Here is a 19685-nt window from a genome sequence, read left to right on the forward strand (position 1 = left end):
CATCTTATTCTATACATGCATGTAAATATATTACCGAATTTGTTTATTCATGACTCGAATTTAAATGCATTTCTGTGTTGTTATGACCCTGGTCGCACATGAAACAGAAAGCAATCACCAAAAAACAAACAAAAAAAGATTGTATGTCATGAAAAGGTTGCAGAGGTTGCTCGGCAGTGAGAGAAGCATTACACAGAGGACCATGTTGTGAACAAATGCTTTATTTACCTCTGCTACGTCACACATGACCTCATCACACGCACAAGATACTGACTGACTGAAAACATAACTTATGTCGTCAAGAGGGAGAAAATCTCTGTGTGTTTATGTGTTGAAGAGGTAAAGACGGCTACTTTTTACATTGTTCTATTCGCTATATAAGAAACAAATTCATTAGGTTTACTAAAATACTCTTTGTTTTTTTGCTATACAGAAAAAGAAATAAGTAAAGCAGGAGCACTACATTGACTAAACGCAATTAGGGGATATATTTGTTTTAAAATATTTTATTATATGACAAACTTCAAACAATGAATATACTCGTTTATCTACACATCTACATTTCAGGAACTGTTTTCCCCTCAGAGTCTATTTCGTCGGCATCGTCGCTCTCCGGATCCAGAAACCGCAGGATTTGCAGCATCGTGTTGTTGTCTAATCCCGCCGCTGCGTTCTCGTGATTCCCGGGTCTTTTTTCTGGCGCGCTTTTTTCGAAGTAGTCGGCACGTTCGTACACGGGCTGATCCTCGTCACGTGATGGCGTCAGACGTGCACGTCTCTGTCCATGTGCTACCATTTTCGGCGCCAGGTAATTAGCAAGTTCATCATCCTCATCAACAGTGTCGTCATAATCATTCCTGCCGGTTTCCCTCTCGTAATAACTTGACGTTTTCGCTTGCACGGGTCGGTTGTTTTGTTGCGCTGCGTTTACCAGCTCGAGGATGTTCATGATGTCTTCATCGACGCTGTTGCCCTCCGATGCCTCGATTGGCCGTCGGTGAGGTGATGCGGCGAAGGTCTTGTGAGCAGTTGCATATGGCGTACGTGACTTTGTTGGGATTCTGAACAAATCCTTCTGCTTTTCATTCTGGAGAAGCTCAAGAACTTCCTCCGGTGGGATTTGTAGCATCTGTGAGATTTTGATGATCTGGGACAAAGACTCGGGGAGTGTGCTGTGCACGGGCTTAATTTCCCTCTCCTCCTTGTCATCCTCCTCTTCATCTTCGTCTTCATCCGCATCTTTTTCCTCCACCTCTCGGTCGCTTTCTTGCTCGCTTTTACCGGCCTCTTGTCTTTTCTGCTGCTCCTGCTCTTTCTTTTCTAGGATTTTCAGAAGATAGTAGTCCACAAGCTTCGCAATGTCCTCAGGCTCCTCCTCTTTTTCTGTCTGGAACCAATCAGGTTGGATGGATCTCTTGACATCATCGTCTTCTTCGTCCTCCTCTTGCTCATCATCCTCAAGGTTGCGATTAAACCCATGCCTCTCTCTTTCCTCCTCTTGTGTCTCTGTTTGTTCCTCCAAAGGTGCCCATTCATCAGTTCCCATGATGTCCTCCAAGACCATCTTCCTCTGCCTGTACAAGTCATTATCATTATCGTCATCATCTTCGCCATCCTCCCGTTTGCTGTTGGCATTAGATGCGGCGATTCCACTCAGTTCCTCAAACACAGATTGAAGGGTTGCCAGCTTCTGGGGTGTGTACTGTTCTTCTGCGTTCTCATTGGTCCGTTTTAGAGGCTGCTCCATATCCTCTTCATTATCAAACATGGGTGGTAACTTCCGGTGCTGCCTCCGGGTATCTGGATTGGTCCATGAGGTCCTTCCGTAATTCTCGGACGAAGTTTCCATTTCTAGTTGTTGTTTTGGTCCTGGGAAAGGGTGGACGGCGTATCGAGGTTGAGATGGTGTGATGACCTTCTGGGAGTTTTTTTGGGGCATCATGTGTTCCTCGGTCTGTTGTAGCGTGGTAAGAACCGCTTGCAGCAACTCTTGAGTTTTATCTTTCTCTCTTTCCTTACTTTCATCCATGCCTCTATCCATCCGAGAAGGAGCCGCCAGTTGCATCATGGAGCGAATGCTCTCCATGTCATCTGAAGTGTCTTGCTGGCGCTCGTCGTCAAGAGTATCAGGTGGAGTTCTCTGGCTGAGGCTTTGGATGTAACGTAGAGCTCTTAGCATCTCGGCACTCGGAGGAGGACGGATCTGGGATGCAGGTCCATAAGAGACAGGTTCACTTTCGCTCAGGCGATGCTCTCTTAGCGTGGCCCCTTGAACTCCACAAATGAGAGAAAGAAAAAAAAGGGGCAGAAGAAGTAGCGAGGGGAGGATGAACACCCCTGTTGCGCAGCATCTAGATGATGACGGCATGTTTTACCTGAGAGAGGGAAAGAGGATAGATGGTGAGTAAGACAGTTTTCGTTAAAACTAAGCTTTTACTGGGGTGGTGCTCATTTAAAATAGGCCCCAATATGGAGATTTCTGGTACTAATATGTACCATTTAGGGTTAAATAAGGTACAACCCCAATGAACATTTTTGCAACACATGCACATACACAAATATGTTTGTGCTAACAATTTCATGCATATTGATATATTCTGTAAAAATTTATAAAGGTATGAAAGCTTTCACTTTCAAACTTAGTTCTAAATGTACACCATTAGTTCTTATACATGTGCACCATTTAATGTAAATTTAGTACCATTTCTAGGTATAAAGGTGATATGATAGCTTTTGTACATTTTGCAAAACATGCACACACACACAGATATGTTTGCATTAACAATTTCATGCATATTCATTGTTCAATCATCAATTGGACAACTAGATCTCATTCCAAACCTGTACATTGTTTAAGTGTTTTTATCCATACAATGAAAGTCACTGGGGTCCAGTGTGTTTGGACCCCATTGACTTTCAATGTAGCTTATAGGTGAAAATACCTTGTTCAGAATACCTTCTTTTGTGTTGCACTGAAAAAAGAAAGCCATGCATGTTTGGAATTACTCGAGGGTGATTAAATGATGCCATAATATGTTTGAACTATTCCTTTATCCTCTTACAAAGACCTAGCATTGATTACTTTGCAGTCTTGTTTACAATGCTTAATTGACCATCTCGCTCTGTTTTCTCTCTCTTTTTCTGACATCTGTTGAAAGCCTGTCGATGAGTGTTTGCGGAGCACTCAGAGAGTCTGCTCTGAAAATCTCATTAGTTTCTAAATTGCTGCCGCGACTAAATGAGTCATAGCCCGTTGCTACGGGAGACCGCGCGAGGATCCGCACTGCTGTTGAACCGCAAAGTGCCGTCAAACGGAGAGGAGGAGAAACCCCGGAGCACTACATCCTGCTCACGTCAATCTGTTAGCTGTTTCTACTTATTTGTATGTGGAAATTGTTATAAAGAACTTTTAACGTTTGTTTGTTTTCAAATGTACGCAGCGTTCTAAATTGACAATTTTTTGAATTTAAAATAAACACGAATGAGGAATTTTGCGCGAAACAGATATAAGCAGCGGTCGAACTTTTATTAATCCGTTTTATTCAACTTTTTTTTCATCTTGCTGTTGATGAACGCTTTGCGTGCAGCAGGTTACTAATATATAAAGCAGTCCATACGCGTTTCTAAAGAGATAAACCAGATGTAAGTGATGCATTGCGTCTTAAAGTGCGCACAAATGAGTGTTTAAAGACAAAAACCTTCTCACCTTTGCCTTCGGTCTGTTTTAACGGCGAGTCGTGAGTGCGTTGCGCATCGCTCTCGCGCTCTCGGTGTGTTTATGGCTGCACGAGCGCGGAGTCTCTCTCTCGTCAGCACCGCGGACAGCTCCGCCTGTTATAAGAGACGCCACCTAGTTCGTGCGTCACTGAAACTACATACGCAAAACTGGCCACACATACACACACACACACACACACATATGCACCACAGACAATTCAAGGTTATTTATTTGGCATACAAACTCAAATTTAAATGGTTCATGCATGCATGCATATCCTTGAATTCGTATTATTATCCAGTTTTTCGCATTAAGAAGGTCGATTCAAAAAAAAAAAAAAAAAAAAAAAAAAAAAAAGGAGAGAACCCCATATGATTGCAAAGCATTTTGGGTGTACAGCAATACATAATAAAGCGCTAAATAAATACAACATTCATTCATTCATTAAAAATCACATATTTATCATCATCATCATCAATTAGGTTTAATATGGTAGTGCAATGAACTCTTCACTACCAACTTTGTCTTCACTTTAATTTCAATTTAAAACCAGCAATTATATTTTAGTTGAAGTTTAGTGGGTTGGAATTTTGCAGTATATTTTGGTGGTTACCATGGTTACTTTATGTAAAGAAGCACAAGAGGGCCTCTGATTAGAGGATTCAGTGCCAAAAGGCCCTTGGTGAAGAAGAAACCCACTCATTATGACCTTCTCTTATCATGCAAAGTGGAAGCTCTCGAGTCTGATTTGTGATATTATGATAATAGTCGATCACTGAAGAGCGATGGTACTTTGCTTTTGATCGGCGCACCCAGAATGCTCTTTTGGATATCTCGTTAGCTCGACTTTTATTTGATGATACAGCTGCTGTTGTGCCAAAAAAGCTATTTAATCCTTAATAAGCATATTGAACATGAGGTATGGGAAGCTGAAAGCATCTCTCTCCCGTGCTGGCTGAGGTTCTGGTCATGTTGATTTGACTTCATCTGTAAAGCGTCTGGCGAGCGATGAGTCACAGCAGTGAGATGTGTGAGACGGGGACTGATGGAGAGGAAGACAGGAGTGTTTTGATGGGAAGTGACATGCGTGTGTCTGGGACGGGGTTTGCCGCTGTGGGCTCTGGTTTTGTGAAGCGAGTGTGTGTTTGGCAGTGTGTCAGGAGCTGGTAGGAGGGAGATCTCGTTCATTCAGAAATTCTCTGCTCTCCTGCTGTGGGTGGCCCACTCATTCACAGTCTCATTCAGAACAACACACACACACACACACACACACACACACACACACAGACAGTTCAGTGGGATGATGCTGATTGGGCCACAGCTTTTTCATCACTGACTTGGCTCTTTTCTTCTCTCTTCATTTCTACTCTATTCTCATCTCTTCTTTCTTTGCCTCGAGACTCTTTATTTGTTTTCTTTTTTTTGTTCTTCTCCCATCATCTCTTCTTTTGTTTTCATTTGTTCTTCTCTTCTGTCATTTTATCTTTTCTGTCTTCTAGTCTTCTTTTCTCTCTTCTAATCACCTATTTATCTTCTCTTCTCTTCTGTTTTATCTGCTTATCTCCTCTTCTTTTCTCATCTGTTGTCTTCACTTTTTTTCCTCTATTCTCATTTCTTCTTTTTCTTCTCTTTTCTTCTCCTCTTGTCTTTTGATTTTTTTCTCTTTGTTCTTTGCCTGTCATCTCTTCTCTTCTCTTCTCTTCTCTTCTCTTCTCTTCTCTTCTCTTCTCATATTTTATCTTTTCTGTCTTCTAATCTCTCTTCTCTCTTCTACTTGCCTATTTCTCTTCTCCTCTCTTCTGTTTTCTCTTCTCTCATCTCACGTCATTGCTCTGACATCAGTGTATGTGCCTAAAGCCCGATCCTGCTCTGATGTGTGTGTTTGTGTGTGTGTGTGTGTGTGTTTGTGTGCATGTGAGCAGGTGCACCATTGTTGTAACTGCACCTTTATTTTCATCTGTGTCCTGCTCATTACTGATTCAGTAAACAATTCATGTAGACTTCCTGTGTGTGTGTGTATATGTGCTCCATTTACCTCTTTTATTATGTAAGTGTGTTTATGGGCTAAAAACATCTTGTTCTCCGGCTAAGTCTGAATACAGCATGACGGATGCATTGAATATTTCAGAGGACAAATCATATTATTGAATTATTGAATGTAAAAAGGTATTCAAAGCAAAACAGGTTAAATCACCAACTGAGATATTCTGATGGTGCACAGAAAAATGTAAACTAATCTCTAGAGATTATTAAAGATTGAAGCATCTTGTTGATTGCTATTGATTGTCAGTTTGTAAAAACAAACAAAATTGCGTTTAATGGATGTGGCAAAGCATTGTTCTGAAATAAATGTTCAAATACACAGTTTTCTAAGGGTATAGCCACAAGACTGGTAAAACATAAGTGTAAGTGCATGAGTTGAAAGTACTGTCTGTTTTAACAGAGTTTACATTTTTAAACCCAGAGCTTTAATTTAAGAGAACTGCATCCCAGATTGTTCCCATATGTTCATGCTTTGTTCACGTGTCCCAGCCACCTACACACTGATCCAAACCCACACTCTCTGTCTGTTGTTGTTTAATCCTGTGTTTTCTCTTTCTCTTTAATCCTGAAGTTTCTTCACAGGAGATCACACACTTGTGCATGTGCAACCCTTCAGCATCGACACATCTCAACGTGACGCGTCTTGTTATGTTTAGTTCCCTGTGCAGTGCTTGTGGCAGGAAAATAAGCACATTTAAATTGACAAACCATGAAAGATGTTTTCCCCTACAATAAATGTCAGATATTTATGGTTTGTGTTCCATTAAACAAAATGAGGCATCATTTATATCATTTGTAACTGTGACAAACGGAGAGATTGAGGACATGATATACTGGTAAGGTTTTGTTTTTTCTGTATATTTGAGAGTTTATCTTTGTTTATCTGTCAAACATCACTCCTTTCTGGTAATCAGTTTTCCCATGGCCCCTAGCACTCAATGTTCTCTTCATTTCGACTGAATCCTCAGTTGTATCTGGGCATCAAACCGTGCCTCCCACACTGAGACACATGTAAAACATTTCCGGTCTATCAGAGCGAACAGTGTTGTTAGCCTATGAATTCAAATAGAGATGCTAAACCAGCTCTCTTGGGTAAAATTGTGTGTATTCACAGTTGTGCTCATTCTTTTATGCAAATATGTGAATTGTATTAAACTTATTCACTTGGTACTACACTGATTATGCATTTACACTGACACTTACATTTTCACAAATTATCCTGTTCGTGCTCCAAGTTGTTTTAAAAACTGGATAAGCATTTAAATAGGATAACCTGTGTAAATTAGGTTTGTGTGTGTGTGTGTGTATGTGTATTTGTTTCAAGGGCTTCTGAAATACTCAATTCTGATTGGTCAATAGTAGCAAAGCTGTACCCCTTTGTTTCGAAAGACATTTATTTATATGGACATTAGGATCCATCTCCTCGAAGCCATTTTGAGCTACATACGGAGATGGACTGTGAAATAAATGTTCACGAATGTTAGATTTGATAGACTCTGTGCTAATTTATGATATGTAAAATATATATATATATATATATATATATATATATATATATATATATATATATATATATATATATATATTCTCTAACCTTGTATGGACTAAGGTTGGTCATAAATAGCTTATAGCCGATGGAAACCAAGGTTTTACCATTGGAGAAAGCATAATGGTCAACTTGGATCACATGTTCCTTGATAACCAATCACATTAAAGCTTTGACGTTTTTGAATTTGGGACTTTGTTTTGGCTGCACAGAGACTGTAAGTATATTACTGTAACATTGCTGTAAGAGTGTTCATCTTGTTGCTACACTGATTATTTCATAGAGCGTAATGGTTTTTCTTAGTATAAGATTTATGGTAATATACAGGGCAAATTATACAATAATTTTGACTCAAAATTTCACATCCACATTTGGTTATTCAGCGAATAAACATTTATTATGCAGGATAGTGTACAGCCAGACTGTGATCATATGGCAAAATAAACACCTGATTGTAGTTCATGTATCCATTATACAGCTTCTTTTGGACATTTTATATCCATTCTTGGTTTTTATTTATAAGATTGTATCTTTTATTGATTGATTGATTGATTTAAACTAACTGGTAAAAATCTTGTTCGGAAAGGAATATAAACTTATGAAACAAACTCAATAGAGGTAACTGTGTGTCAGCAATCACCTGATACTCTAGACAGTTCTTTGTCTGTTTCTTCCTCCTGTTTCTCTCTTCCTCTCCTCTTCTGCTGTCTTGTGTGTGGGTGAAGGTTGTTGGTTTCAGTATCTTGAGAAAAGTGCAGCAGCCTGTTGAGGGACTCTAAACAGATCAACTCGCATTACAATTTAATTACTTCCCCTCCACAACACACACACACACACGACAGCAGATGAGCCAACGAACTCTGTGTCTCTCGTTCTCTCTCCTTCCCCTTCGTCTCAATAATTGATCAGCATTTCCATCAGTTTCACTGTTGAAATGGACTCCATATCCCATGATGCCTCCTACGCGGTCATTAAAAGCAAAGTAGTTTCATGTTTGAGATTAAGGAGGTTTAATCAGTTTAGATGCTATCAGGAAAATGCCACATCACACAGAATATAAAAATTAAATGCATTTTTAGGGATAAAAATTAAATGTGTTGAAATGCAGTCACTTGACTTGACTTCTTCTCCTGTAGTTTTATTCCCAGTCTGTTTCTCCTTATTGCTGGACAAATAGTTCTCCCAAAATGTGAAAGAAGAGAAATGTCAATCTAACTTTATTGCTCCATTCATGATCAGTTCATATGCTGCTAATGCAAACTTGCCATAGTTGAATGTAGATTAGTGTAAATTAAATGTAATAGCTGCAGTAGTGTTCGATTTTATGTTTTGATACAAAAGCAGGCTTGAAATAGCATATTATAAGTGCCTTTTTTGTTCATTTTGGAGTTAAACATACTCTTTTGTTATGGAAAAGAGCAGCTAGGACACTTCCTAACACTGCAAAATATCTGTCTTTGTTTTCCACAGAAGAAAGAAACTCGTTCTCATTTAGAATGACACAAGGGCTGAGTAAATGTTTTTTTGTGTGTGTGAACTATTCCTTTATTCATTTATGCTATTTGATTTTGAAGGAGATGTGAAAGTCGTCTTTGCTTTGAGCCACTTGCAAGCTAATGGCATCAAGTATACATCCTGGAGGAAGACATTATTAAGGCATCATGTGTTGGAGAACTTTCAGATAGATTCTCTTTGTTGCCTCTCATAACGAGGTCACTTTTCTTTATCGCACCTCAGCAGACCAGAAAACAGAAAGGAAACGAGACTCTGAGAGAGATCAGCAGATGTAAGAAGACCATGTGTGGCTTCAGGGAAGCCTTTGAGGATCAGAAATGGAAAGGAAACCACTCGACAAAAGGGTGAAGAGAAGAAGAGCCGTTAAACTGAGCTGTGACTAAAATATCTGTTTAACGCAGACATGTCGGTCACTGAAGCAGACGCTTGTGACGCACTCCTGACCTCTGAAGACCCTGTGATTGACAGGTAATCTCAGGACACCTGGAGGAGCCCACACAACAGAGAAGAGAAAGAGAAGACTTTGCTGCTCTGCCAGCAGTGACTCATAGGTCAGATGAGTGTGTGTGTGTGTGTGTGTGTGTGTGTGTGTGCGGCTGAATCAAAGTGAGCTTTAATGAGGGAAAAAAGAAAATGTAAAGACAAAGGGTAATAGAGAAAGAGTGCAACACAAGTGTGAAACGTATTAGATTGAGGAGCGTTTGGCCGAGCAGAACTCTAGTTGCTAGAGTGTTGTAGATGGTTGCCAGGGTGTTGTTGTGCTGTTGCTAGGATGTGATGGGATTTCGTTACAGTATTGCTAGGTAGTTGATAAAATGCTATTAGTGTTTAAATGCATTGTTGTTGTTGTTGCTAAAGTGCACTGAAAAAAAATGATTGTAGGGTATACTTTCGTCAGGGTGTTAACTACTGTGTCGGAGCGAAGGAGGCGTAGGAGATTTCAACAGGAACAGCCTTTATTTACTTCATAGGAACTAGGAACACACATGTAGGAACGGGGATTAATATTTAAGACAGCACACTAGACATAGAAACACACAGGGCTTAAATCATGGGACAAAACAAGAAACAGAAGCTGAAACATATAGAACTTCAGTAAATGGGGACAGGAACAGGATAGACCAAATATGGGCATAGAGGAACACGAGGGGGAAAACCAGGATATGGTGTGGAGAACAAAACATTGAACAAAGTCTGACAACTTAACACATTGAAAAACTGAAATAGTATTTTCTTTAAAAACCTGCTGTGGCCACTACTAATGTGTATGTATGTATATATATATATATATATATATATATATATATATATATAAAATGTGGGTGGTTACAATATGTAAAAGTGTTCTGAGTGTGTTTTATCATATCGCTAGGGTGTCTTGGGTGGTGTTAGGTGGTGTTACAGGTGGTTTCTATGTGGTCATTGAGGTATTCTGCATACATTACTATTGCTATTTATTATTTCTGTTGCATGAATGCTGTATGCTGAAATTTAATATGGTAACACTGTATTTTACAGCATCTTTGTTACACGTTACATGTATTTACTATTATAATAACAATAAATTATGCATAATTACATGCAAGTAACCTTAAGCCAAACCCTAATCCTAACCCTGCCCATATAGTAAGTGCATGTAGTTAATTAAGATTACTCAGTACTTATATGTATACATGCACTGTAACAAGGACACCTTAAAATAAAGTTAAATACTTGATTTGAATGGACTAATAACAACACATCTCTCTTTCTCTCAATTCAGATGTACTTTATTGGCATGGCAGGCATTTCTAACTGTTACCATGTATTTAGAACAGATATTAAATGAACAAAATGATAAAAAAACAAACAAGTCATTTGTTTATTTATTTAGTATGCTTGGACAAGTTAATCTGGGTTGAATTGTGACTGGTTTCTCTCTCAAGTTAAAATAGGAAGGTGTTGAAGAGATAATTTCCCCAAGGGTTTTGTTCAGAACAAAGCGAACCCCCCCAAACACACACACACACATGCACACACAATCACACAGAGACAAACAGCTTTAATATCTCACTAGGTGTGTATCGATTATAAGCACCACAAATCATAGAGAAACTTCCCTGTTTTGATTAAAACCTCAATAACTAACACATTCTGAACAGTTTGCCCTGTTCAGTGTCAAAGGTGGATGGTAACATCAGGACACAGGTGTCACTCAACCAAATCTCTTAGCAACACCAGCTGTCAACATCTGTATCCATAGCAACTGTGCTTATCCTGGCAACAGCGTTTCAGTAACAAATTACAATCAATAAGAACAACTAATTATTCCTCATCTGATTAACATCTATCTCTATCTGACAGCATTTGTTATTGTTTGTCTAGATTAGTTTGTTCATATATGCTAAGAGAAAGAGTGATTCGATTTTTTATTCTGCATACTCTGGTTAAAAGCTCCTTCACTTTGTATTTGTGTGTTGATGCTATAAATACTCCTAACCGGTGAGTCATCGACCAATGCACCAATCTGTCTTTTCAACCGTGTCCATTCTGGCACTATCTATGCCCACATACACACTCACACAAATGAAGCTTTGTCTTTTAAATCCAGCTCAACAGAATTTTGCACGTATATTTAGAAAGCTTTTGGCCCGAAGTAAATATGGAATTAATTAGAAGGGATGTTACATGAATCACTGTAAAGTTTGGAGTTGTTTCCAAGCGTCTGACCCCTAAACTGTGTCTCTCATCTCACTGCCAGCTCCATCAGGATGATTCCAGCACAGCAAGACAATCTGTGCAGCTGGAAATCAGCCTCCAGTGTTCAGAACTTGACACACTTCATTCACCCTGCGCCCTAATCAGCCCTGTGAGGTTACAGAGGCAAAAGTTTCCAGTGACAAGTCATTTGTCTGTCTGTGCATATCTTAAAAAGCCTCAAAACATGTTTAATGTTTACATATTGTAAGTATACCATATTTCATGTTTACTACTATAATTGGTACTGGATTTTGGACTGATGAGATTGAACTATAGACTGGGTTATAATGCAGCAGCATCAACACATTTAGTGATTAAAGCAATAGTTCACCCAAAAGTGAACGTTCCCTCGTGTAATTTCAAATCTTTTCTTCTGCCGAACATATACAAAAAAACTGTAAAATGTTTTGAAGAATGTTAGGGTGCAAAAAACAAAAAATAAAAACAAAAACATTGGATCCCATTGATTTCCAGACCCTTCACTCTCTCTGCTCCTCTCCGGTGGAAAGAGAAAATAGAGAAGATAATCATGTTGGAATTGCATGAGGCTTAGTAAATGATGACGTAATTTTCATTTTTCACGTGAAATGTAACCTCATCATAAAGTGTTACCAGCTCTTTGCACATTTTGTTTTGCTAAACCCAAATATAAATGTATTTTTGCTTAAGTGGATATATTTGTAGAAAATGAAAAACGCACTTTAAGCACTCAAACATGTTATAAGCAAAGCGCCAACCAATTAACCCTAAATTTGTTTGATTACATTTTTTTTTCTTTCAGATCTAGCATAGGGTGGTAAGATACTGTATGATAGCAGAGATTCCCGCTGGGATTAAAGCAGACGGCATCTAATCATCTGCGTTGCAACATGCAAGATTTTAAAGCTAGGTCTGTTTTTTTTTTATGGCACCAAGTCAACACAAAGTTGAAAGCAGGATCAAAGATTCTCCAGCACACACGCATTCACAAAATACACAGAGACAGCAGCTCTAACAAGCATCTTGTTATCATGTTCATTAGATTTAGTTGCAAAGTAAAAGTGTTGCTTGTTATATTGGGATTTACAGTGCATATACACACAGAGTCAAGTTTTCAGATTCTCAAAGAGTCACTTGTTTATTTTCACCATAATATCATCATCTTTTATGTTTTGCTGGTTTACTCTCATGCATTTTGTTTTCCAGCAGTCGTCTTTCTGCACGTATTCATGCTCCAGGAAATGAAGAGCTTTGGGAAAATCAGCTGGGGGTCGCTTACTAGCCTCCCGAAATCATGAAGCTTATCTTGCTTTGTTTTATTATGTCAAGTTCAGCTAATCAGTGAGTTCAAACCAGCGTCCACTCAGACCACCAGAATGAAACACTAAAACTGAGCTCTGATAGTAAACTCAGATCAAAATGAAGGTTCTTCATGGTTTCATAGCTGTGTATTTACTCCCTCATCTCAGTTTTGTGTTCTGACTACCTATAAGCCAGCCGTTGTTAGTCCTATGTACTGAAGAGTTAAAACCTCTGACGCATTCAAAGCACTTTTCTGTTTATTTGAGCAAGCTAATATAACAACTTCTGAGTCAACCAATGAGGTAAGTTTGAGAAAGATTCCTGTTAAATCCCCATTTATTTCAGATGCAGACACAGTTAAACCTAAGTCTTTCATATTTTGACCTTGACATCATCTCGACCAGCCCAACAAGCCAACATTGACTGTGAATTTGGATGAGACAATCTATTTGTCCAACCAATTTGATGATGTTAGTGGTGTTAGTGGTTTTAATATATCAGGTATACAGTATCTGCTACACAGCGATGAAAAAACTGGAAAGACCTAATGATCATATGAACAACTATAATGACATTAGATGAATATTGACTAAACATTGACTAATCTGTGTCTATTTTATCTGTCCTTGGGCATTTTAGAGGAAACATCTGAAGTTGATCCTCTACTCAAACTCCATTAAGCCTCACAACTATGAAACATCCATGAAAGAGCCACTAAGCATTTTTTCCCTCTGGGTATAGGTTCAAAGAAACTTCTTATCAACAACCGTTTTTGGCTGTTTAGGTTTCGTGAGTTGCTCTTTGCATTTAAGAAGTTCTTCATATCGTGTTTCTGGGTTTTTAAGCAACAGGGCACAGATGGTTTTCTAAAGAATTATACTAAAAAGTACTTTATGGAACTTCAATAGTATACATCCCTTTGTAGTTTGAATAGGAACTTATTAAACAGTTATCTTTTACAGCAGGATTGAGTCTGTTCTTCAAATTCTTTGAATATTCTGTGCCAGTTTGATCTTTGCTATTGTACCATTTCATGCAAAATTACATTAACATTTAACTTCATGTGCTTGCTTGGACTTTACTGCTGCTTTTTCAGGAGCACCCATCTACCCACACGCCCCTCACATGGATGTCCTTTAGCCATCCGGATAGCTGACGGCCACATGTAAATTAAGCACTCCCTTTGGAAACTGTTGCCATAGAAACTCTCATTAAGAGCCAAGAGACATGAAACATTTGTGTGTTCAGACTCCTCTGAGGATGCTTTGGGTCAGTGTGTGCATCTTATCAATGTGTTCAATATTATTGGTACTCTTGATCATCCTAATTACATCTGACTATTCAGATTGCTACCCAATATTTGAATAAGAATCAGTCAAGTTGGGTTGCCATTTAAGACATGGCAAGGCTCATACATGTTCTATTAAATGGAAAGTCGTAAAGGTCAGATGAGAAAGAGAGAAATGAAAAGAGGGGTAAAGAGAATGGATTTTATTTGTTTTTCTGTGTTAGGGATTTACATGGTAAATGTTAGTCTCAAATGTCAGCATTACTAAATCAGTGAAGAAACCTACAGAGAGAAATTCACGGTGGGCTAGAGAGCTCAATGCACAGCAACTTCAGAAAATACATAGAAAAGGCACCAGCAAATCAAGAAAACATCATCCGTTTGACAACTGATGCTGCAAATACCCACAACACAAACAAATAAAGAATATTATTTGCAGTGAATTTCTTTGTTTGGTTGTTTTGTGAGCATTTGCAGTACTGTGTGGTCAAATTTAAGAAGTTTTTGTAATTTGCATGCACTTTCTTTTCTTTTTGCAGTGCATTTCTTTGGTTGTGTTGTGAGCGTTTACAGTGCTGTGTTGCCAAATTGATGAAGTTGTTTTCTTACTTTGCAGGTGCTTTTTCTATTTGCAGCATGTTGAGCTCGCTTGGCCACCGTAGAAATTACATATTTGACCATTTATTTTGAGCACAAGTGCACTGCCATATCTACCATATCTATGGCAGTAAGTGAACTAACCCAGGAATTGAACCCCAAAATTTAATTATTTCCTTGTGCTTTTTCATGGACCACAAAAAAAGATATTGGACAAAATGTTTACATTTTATACGATGACAGTAAATGGGGACATTTCTGGTGAGGTGCAAAAATGTAATGACAAGTGATAAGGGCAAATCTCACTTCAATTCAATACAGACATACTGAAAATTGAAATTATTGAAAAAATATAATTGAGTTCAGTAAGTCACTCAGGTGTTGACTGAATAACTGTCCCAGGGTGTGTTTCACAAATGCAAACTCAGTCCTGGAGGGCTGATGTCCTGCAGGTTTAGCTCCAACCTGCCTCAACACACCTTCCTGGAGGTTTCTAGGATGTTTAGTAAGAGCTTAATTTGCTGGAAACCAGTGATAATGAAACACTAATGCCCTTTGCTGTGATTGACAGCTTCCCCTTAGTTACTCCATTATATGGAGAGCCAGAATATATAGTTAGAAAAAAAACACTGGATGATGAAAGTCAAATGCATCATAAAAGAGCTGTTCCCAGGTCAGTACAGCTGTCCTGTTAACAATAAACTGTAGCACAGAAACAATAAAACTGATTCTGAACACTCCATTCATGCCAAAGATGTTACAGAGCCACAGAAGAGAAGCATAGAGAGGGAGGATGTGCCTTTCATTTCCTTTGTTGGGAGTATGAGTCACACTAACCTCTCTTCTGACTCCCTTGTTCTCTTTCTCGCAATCATTTAATCAAAATGAATCTATCTGGAAGCATAAGGTTGGGCCATAAACAGAGACAGCCGGAAGCAACCGCACATGCAAGCATGCTGTTTGTATTTTGTCTTTAGATAAAATCTGATTTTCATGATATGGTTTATTATTCATGATCTTTGATAAGGCAAAAATGATTCAGTAAATTATTCACGTGCAGTGTTTTGTTCGGAAGTTTTATTCATTATGTATCATTGTGTTTTATGTAACTCAAAAAACAAACAAAAAAACAAAATGAAATGTTTTTCAAGTTCACCCCAGGAACAGTTGGGTTTCACTTTTTACCCATCGCTTTAAAAAGCAGGAAGACCAACAGGTCATCTCTCTTTTGAGGTGACATCGGTGTCAAAAGCTGAATATTTTACTTCAAAAACTTTCCTCATACTGCGTCCGGCTCACATCAGATGAACTGAGGAAATTTTTATTGGAAAAGAGCCACTCAGACTGAACATGCGAGAACTTTCCACTGCACTCCCTGGGGCGGAAGACGGGTCACTGACACTTGTGCATGTGATGTCATTTCATTAGGACAACAAAGACTGTGAGGATGATGATTATGAAAGATTCTGGTTATTAGAATCATGCAGATTAACAGAAGCACAAAATCATGAACTATAGAACCCCAACCCCAGTTCCTGAATTAATGTCCTATTCTCAAGGAGAATAATAGAATGAAAAATGTTTCAGGGGTAGACACTTGAAAAGATAGGCCTATATTTATCCCTACAATGACACCAAGAGCCTCTCACAATCTCTTCTCATCTGCAAGGGGGTTCCGAATGTCTAACTGCATCTGAAAGTCCCTCAGGGCCAGTAAAAAATATTTAAAATTATTTTCTTGGAAACATTTAATTACATTTAAAAGTATATGTCTTCTAATATTACTAAGAAAATCAGTTTTGCTTATAGTTCCTAGATGTATAAATCTTCAAAACCCTGTGAGAAACATTCCCCATATGTGGTCTTTGACTCCCCCAAGCTGCAATAATCGGTAAGTGCAAAAACGACAGCCACAAACCTTCACATTCTGAAGGAACATTTTATTTAGTTTACACATAAAGGTAATATTTAAATAGACACACCATGCACGTAGAACAATATATACAGATCTTAAAAACAAATAATAATAATTTACACATCTGTGTGAATTACGAAATAGGCCTTTAATGTAAATTGAATTATAAAGGTTTTTTTTTTTTCAAGTGACTTCCAGGTTTATCGCAATGTTTACATCGCGTTTAAGGCCTGAAACATACTCCACACCAGTATGCGAGGAAATACACTTCTAGTAACACAATTTGAATTTCTAGTCCAAGATTGTCAAATCCAATTTATATCACAAGATTTTTCTGGCGCAAGAGTTCATAGCCTACTTTCCATCATAGCATCACGTGAACCACAGTTCCCGCCAAGTTATACCGTTATTTACAACAGTAAAACCTCAATAAATTAACAGGGTTTTCTTAAAACAGTTCAAGAAGCGTTCAGAAACTTTCTTAATTTATTTTTATTGCAACGGTGGCTAGTACCAACTTAAAAACAGTTTTATTTGAAGTAACAGTAACTGTGGTAGGCTAAATATTGCTTTTCGGCGGGAACTATGGTTGCCATAGTAACGGTATGCAGCGGGAACGTCAGAGCGTTTCTCTGAGGTTTTGTCCGTCACTTTTGTGGTCCAAGTCGGTTTTCTTCGGATCCTCGTGTCCGCCGCTGTCAGACTCCTCTTCGATAGTGAAGCGCACATCGGTGACGGAGCTGAGGGAGCTCACGCTGCTCTGCTCCACCGAGCACAGCGCGCACGCCAGAGGCGCGAGGACCCTCCCGCCGTCCAGCGCGCGGCCAGTGCTCAGCATGAACGGCAACGGCGTGGAGCGCAGTGCGGGAAACGCGGGGAGGCTGAAGCTGTGCTTCTTCTGGCTCGCGCCCCACTCGCGCTGCTCCTCCTCGTGCAGAAGCCGGGTGAACGCGTTCGTGCGCCTCTTCTCGCGCCGTTTGGTGCGCAGGTAACCGAGCATAATCGCAGTGAGGAAGACTCCGTAGAAAGACAACACGATGACGATGTACAGATACGCGTTCCTGTCGCTTCCGCCGGACAAGGCAATTCGGTTGGTCTGCTGCGACGAAAGCGCGGAGGCGTTGCGCGCCAACTCCATTACAACGAACGAAACTGTTATCTGTAAAAATACAGACAGAGAGAAAGTTAAAACTTAGTTTTTTCAATGACGTAACGTTAGGCTATAAGTAGTTTTAGTACTGGTGACAATAGTATTATAATAATAATAATAATAATAATAATAATAATAATAATAATAATAATAATAATAATAAATATCCATAATAACAATGAGGTGATTCAAGAATAAATAAAAAACTCCAAACAAAAAATATAATAATTAAAAAAAAATCTGTTAAATGTTTACAACAAAATAGAAAAATGTAAAAAAAAAAGGTTCAGACTAAAACTGGATCAGAAACAACCTAAATGGCGAAAAAACTTTGACAAACATTAATTTTGGAGACTGCAACACAACCGGTTTTAACATCTTAGAAAAAAAAACAGAGGGACTTAACTAACAAAGTAAAAAAAATCGCTTTATAATAACTTTATTAACATAAATTAATCACTCCAATATGTAAACAATATTAAAAAGACATTAACCTATTTATGTTTTAAAGTGCACATTTTAATTAAATGTGTTTGTAATATTGTTTTTATTTATTTTCATGACTTTCTGAGAGTGTCCAGAAAGTCGGTTACTCACCGGGATGTTTCACCCTGGAGCGCGTCCCCGTTCCTCGCTTTATTCGAGTCTCTCGCTTGAAACAGGGTTATTATCTGAGTTCGGTTTAAATAGCGGAGCCATGCGTGGCCACGCGCCAGCAGGGTCTGTGACCGAGGTTGAGAGAGTCGAGATCCTCACGTCCTTCCTCACAGGATTTGAGTCCAGGCCTGAGATGCTTGAGCTCACAGCCACATTTTTATGACGTTTAATGTAGTCCAAGTGCGCAGTGCTGCCAAACGTGCTCATCTATCATCACATAACCAGACAGGCTTGCTTTAGGAAAGCCTCTTATTCAGCAGGACAGCTTGCCTCAAAAAACCCGGAGGAATGGCTTGCACGAATTATGCAGAAATGAATAATTTCGTCTTAAAAGAAATTGAAAGTTTTTTCACCTAATGTTGCTCCAAAAACTGAACTTGATTTTATTCTAAAGCGGTCTAGTTAAAAAAAGGTATAGTTACTCAATATAGAGTAATTTTGGTCACACTGTACATCAATAATTACTGTTTTTGCATTATTTTTAAGGAGTATCTTTAGGGTTGGGGTAAGTGTAGATGTTAATAAGACACAATCTAATTAAATAAAATTAAATTTGTTAGTTGTATCGTTTAGCTGTATCCCTTTTAGCCACAACCAGACCATCTATAAATTTATTGTGTGAGATTTCCGGTCTCATTTGCATCTAGTTATTTTACCTGTACATTAACAGACCATAATGCTGTTTAATATAGGTATTTGTTACTATATTATTTAATTCCTTATCATAATCATAAAGACACAGGGTTATAGCGCAAATAGTTTACTGCACTTTATCGTTCTAGTAATTTATATATATTCAATCAACAATCAAAGAAAATAACTTCAGCATCACAAAAAAAGGTGATAGCTTTATCTAAGTAGCAATCAATTTGCAACAACAACAATGAAATATCATGAGGTAACCTAAATAATTAACGATCATTTAAAAAATATATAAACTGGAAACATTTAAAATGAAAGCTAACATTAATCAAATGTACAGTGGGACTAATGCCATGCCATGTTTGAATAAGGAAAGTTAAGCTGTACCTTATAACCCTACTGACGTAGTTTTCAAGGGTCTCTGAGTCTGATTTAAGTCAGCAGGGAAAGCATGTTAGAATCTATGCCAACCTCATCTGTCTGGCAGTGATGCATGATGGGTAGGTGTGGCATGACTGGAAAACTGGAGCCATAATATGCAAACCAATGTCTGACCATGCCTGTCAATTAGGATCGAATATCAGAGAACTGACC

General features: G+C 38.5%; 2 protein-coding genes across 2 annotated transcripts; both read right to left on the reverse strand.

The window, feature by feature from the left end:
- Nucleotides 1–201: 201 nt before the first annotated feature.
- On the reverse strand, nt 202–3823 carry LOC113114720 (secretogranin-2). Its single transcript, XM_026281655.1, has 2 exons — nt 3707–3823; nt 202–2375 (listed from the first exon to the last, which is right to left on the reverse strand). The coding sequence occupies exon 2, from the start codon at nt 2366–2368 to the stop codon at nt 557–559; it is 1812 nt and encodes a 603-aa protein (XP_026137440.1). The 5' UTR covers nt 2369–2375; nt 3707–3823; the 3' UTR covers nt 202–556.
- A 12823-nt stretch (nt 3824–16646) lies between these two features.
- On the reverse strand, nt 16647–18781 carry LOC113114724 (potassium voltage-gated channel subfamily E member 4-like). Its single transcript, XM_026281660.1, has 2 exons — nt 18390–18781; nt 16647–17801 (listed from the first exon to the last, which is right to left on the reverse strand). The coding sequence occupies exon 2, from the start codon at nt 17778–17780 to the stop codon at nt 17262–17264; it is 519 nt and encodes a 172-aa protein (XP_026137445.1). The 5' UTR covers nt 17781–17801; nt 18390–18781; the 3' UTR covers nt 16647–17261.
- Nucleotides 18782–19685: the final 904 nt, after the last annotated feature.

This window comes from Carassius auratus, chromosome 15 (genome assembly GCF_003368295.1).
Source record: "Carassius auratus strain Wakin chromosome 15, ASM336829v1, whole genome shotgun sequence".
Taxonomy (NCBI): Eukaryota; Metazoa; Chordata; class Actinopteri; order Cypriniformes; family Cyprinidae; genus Carassius; species Carassius auratus.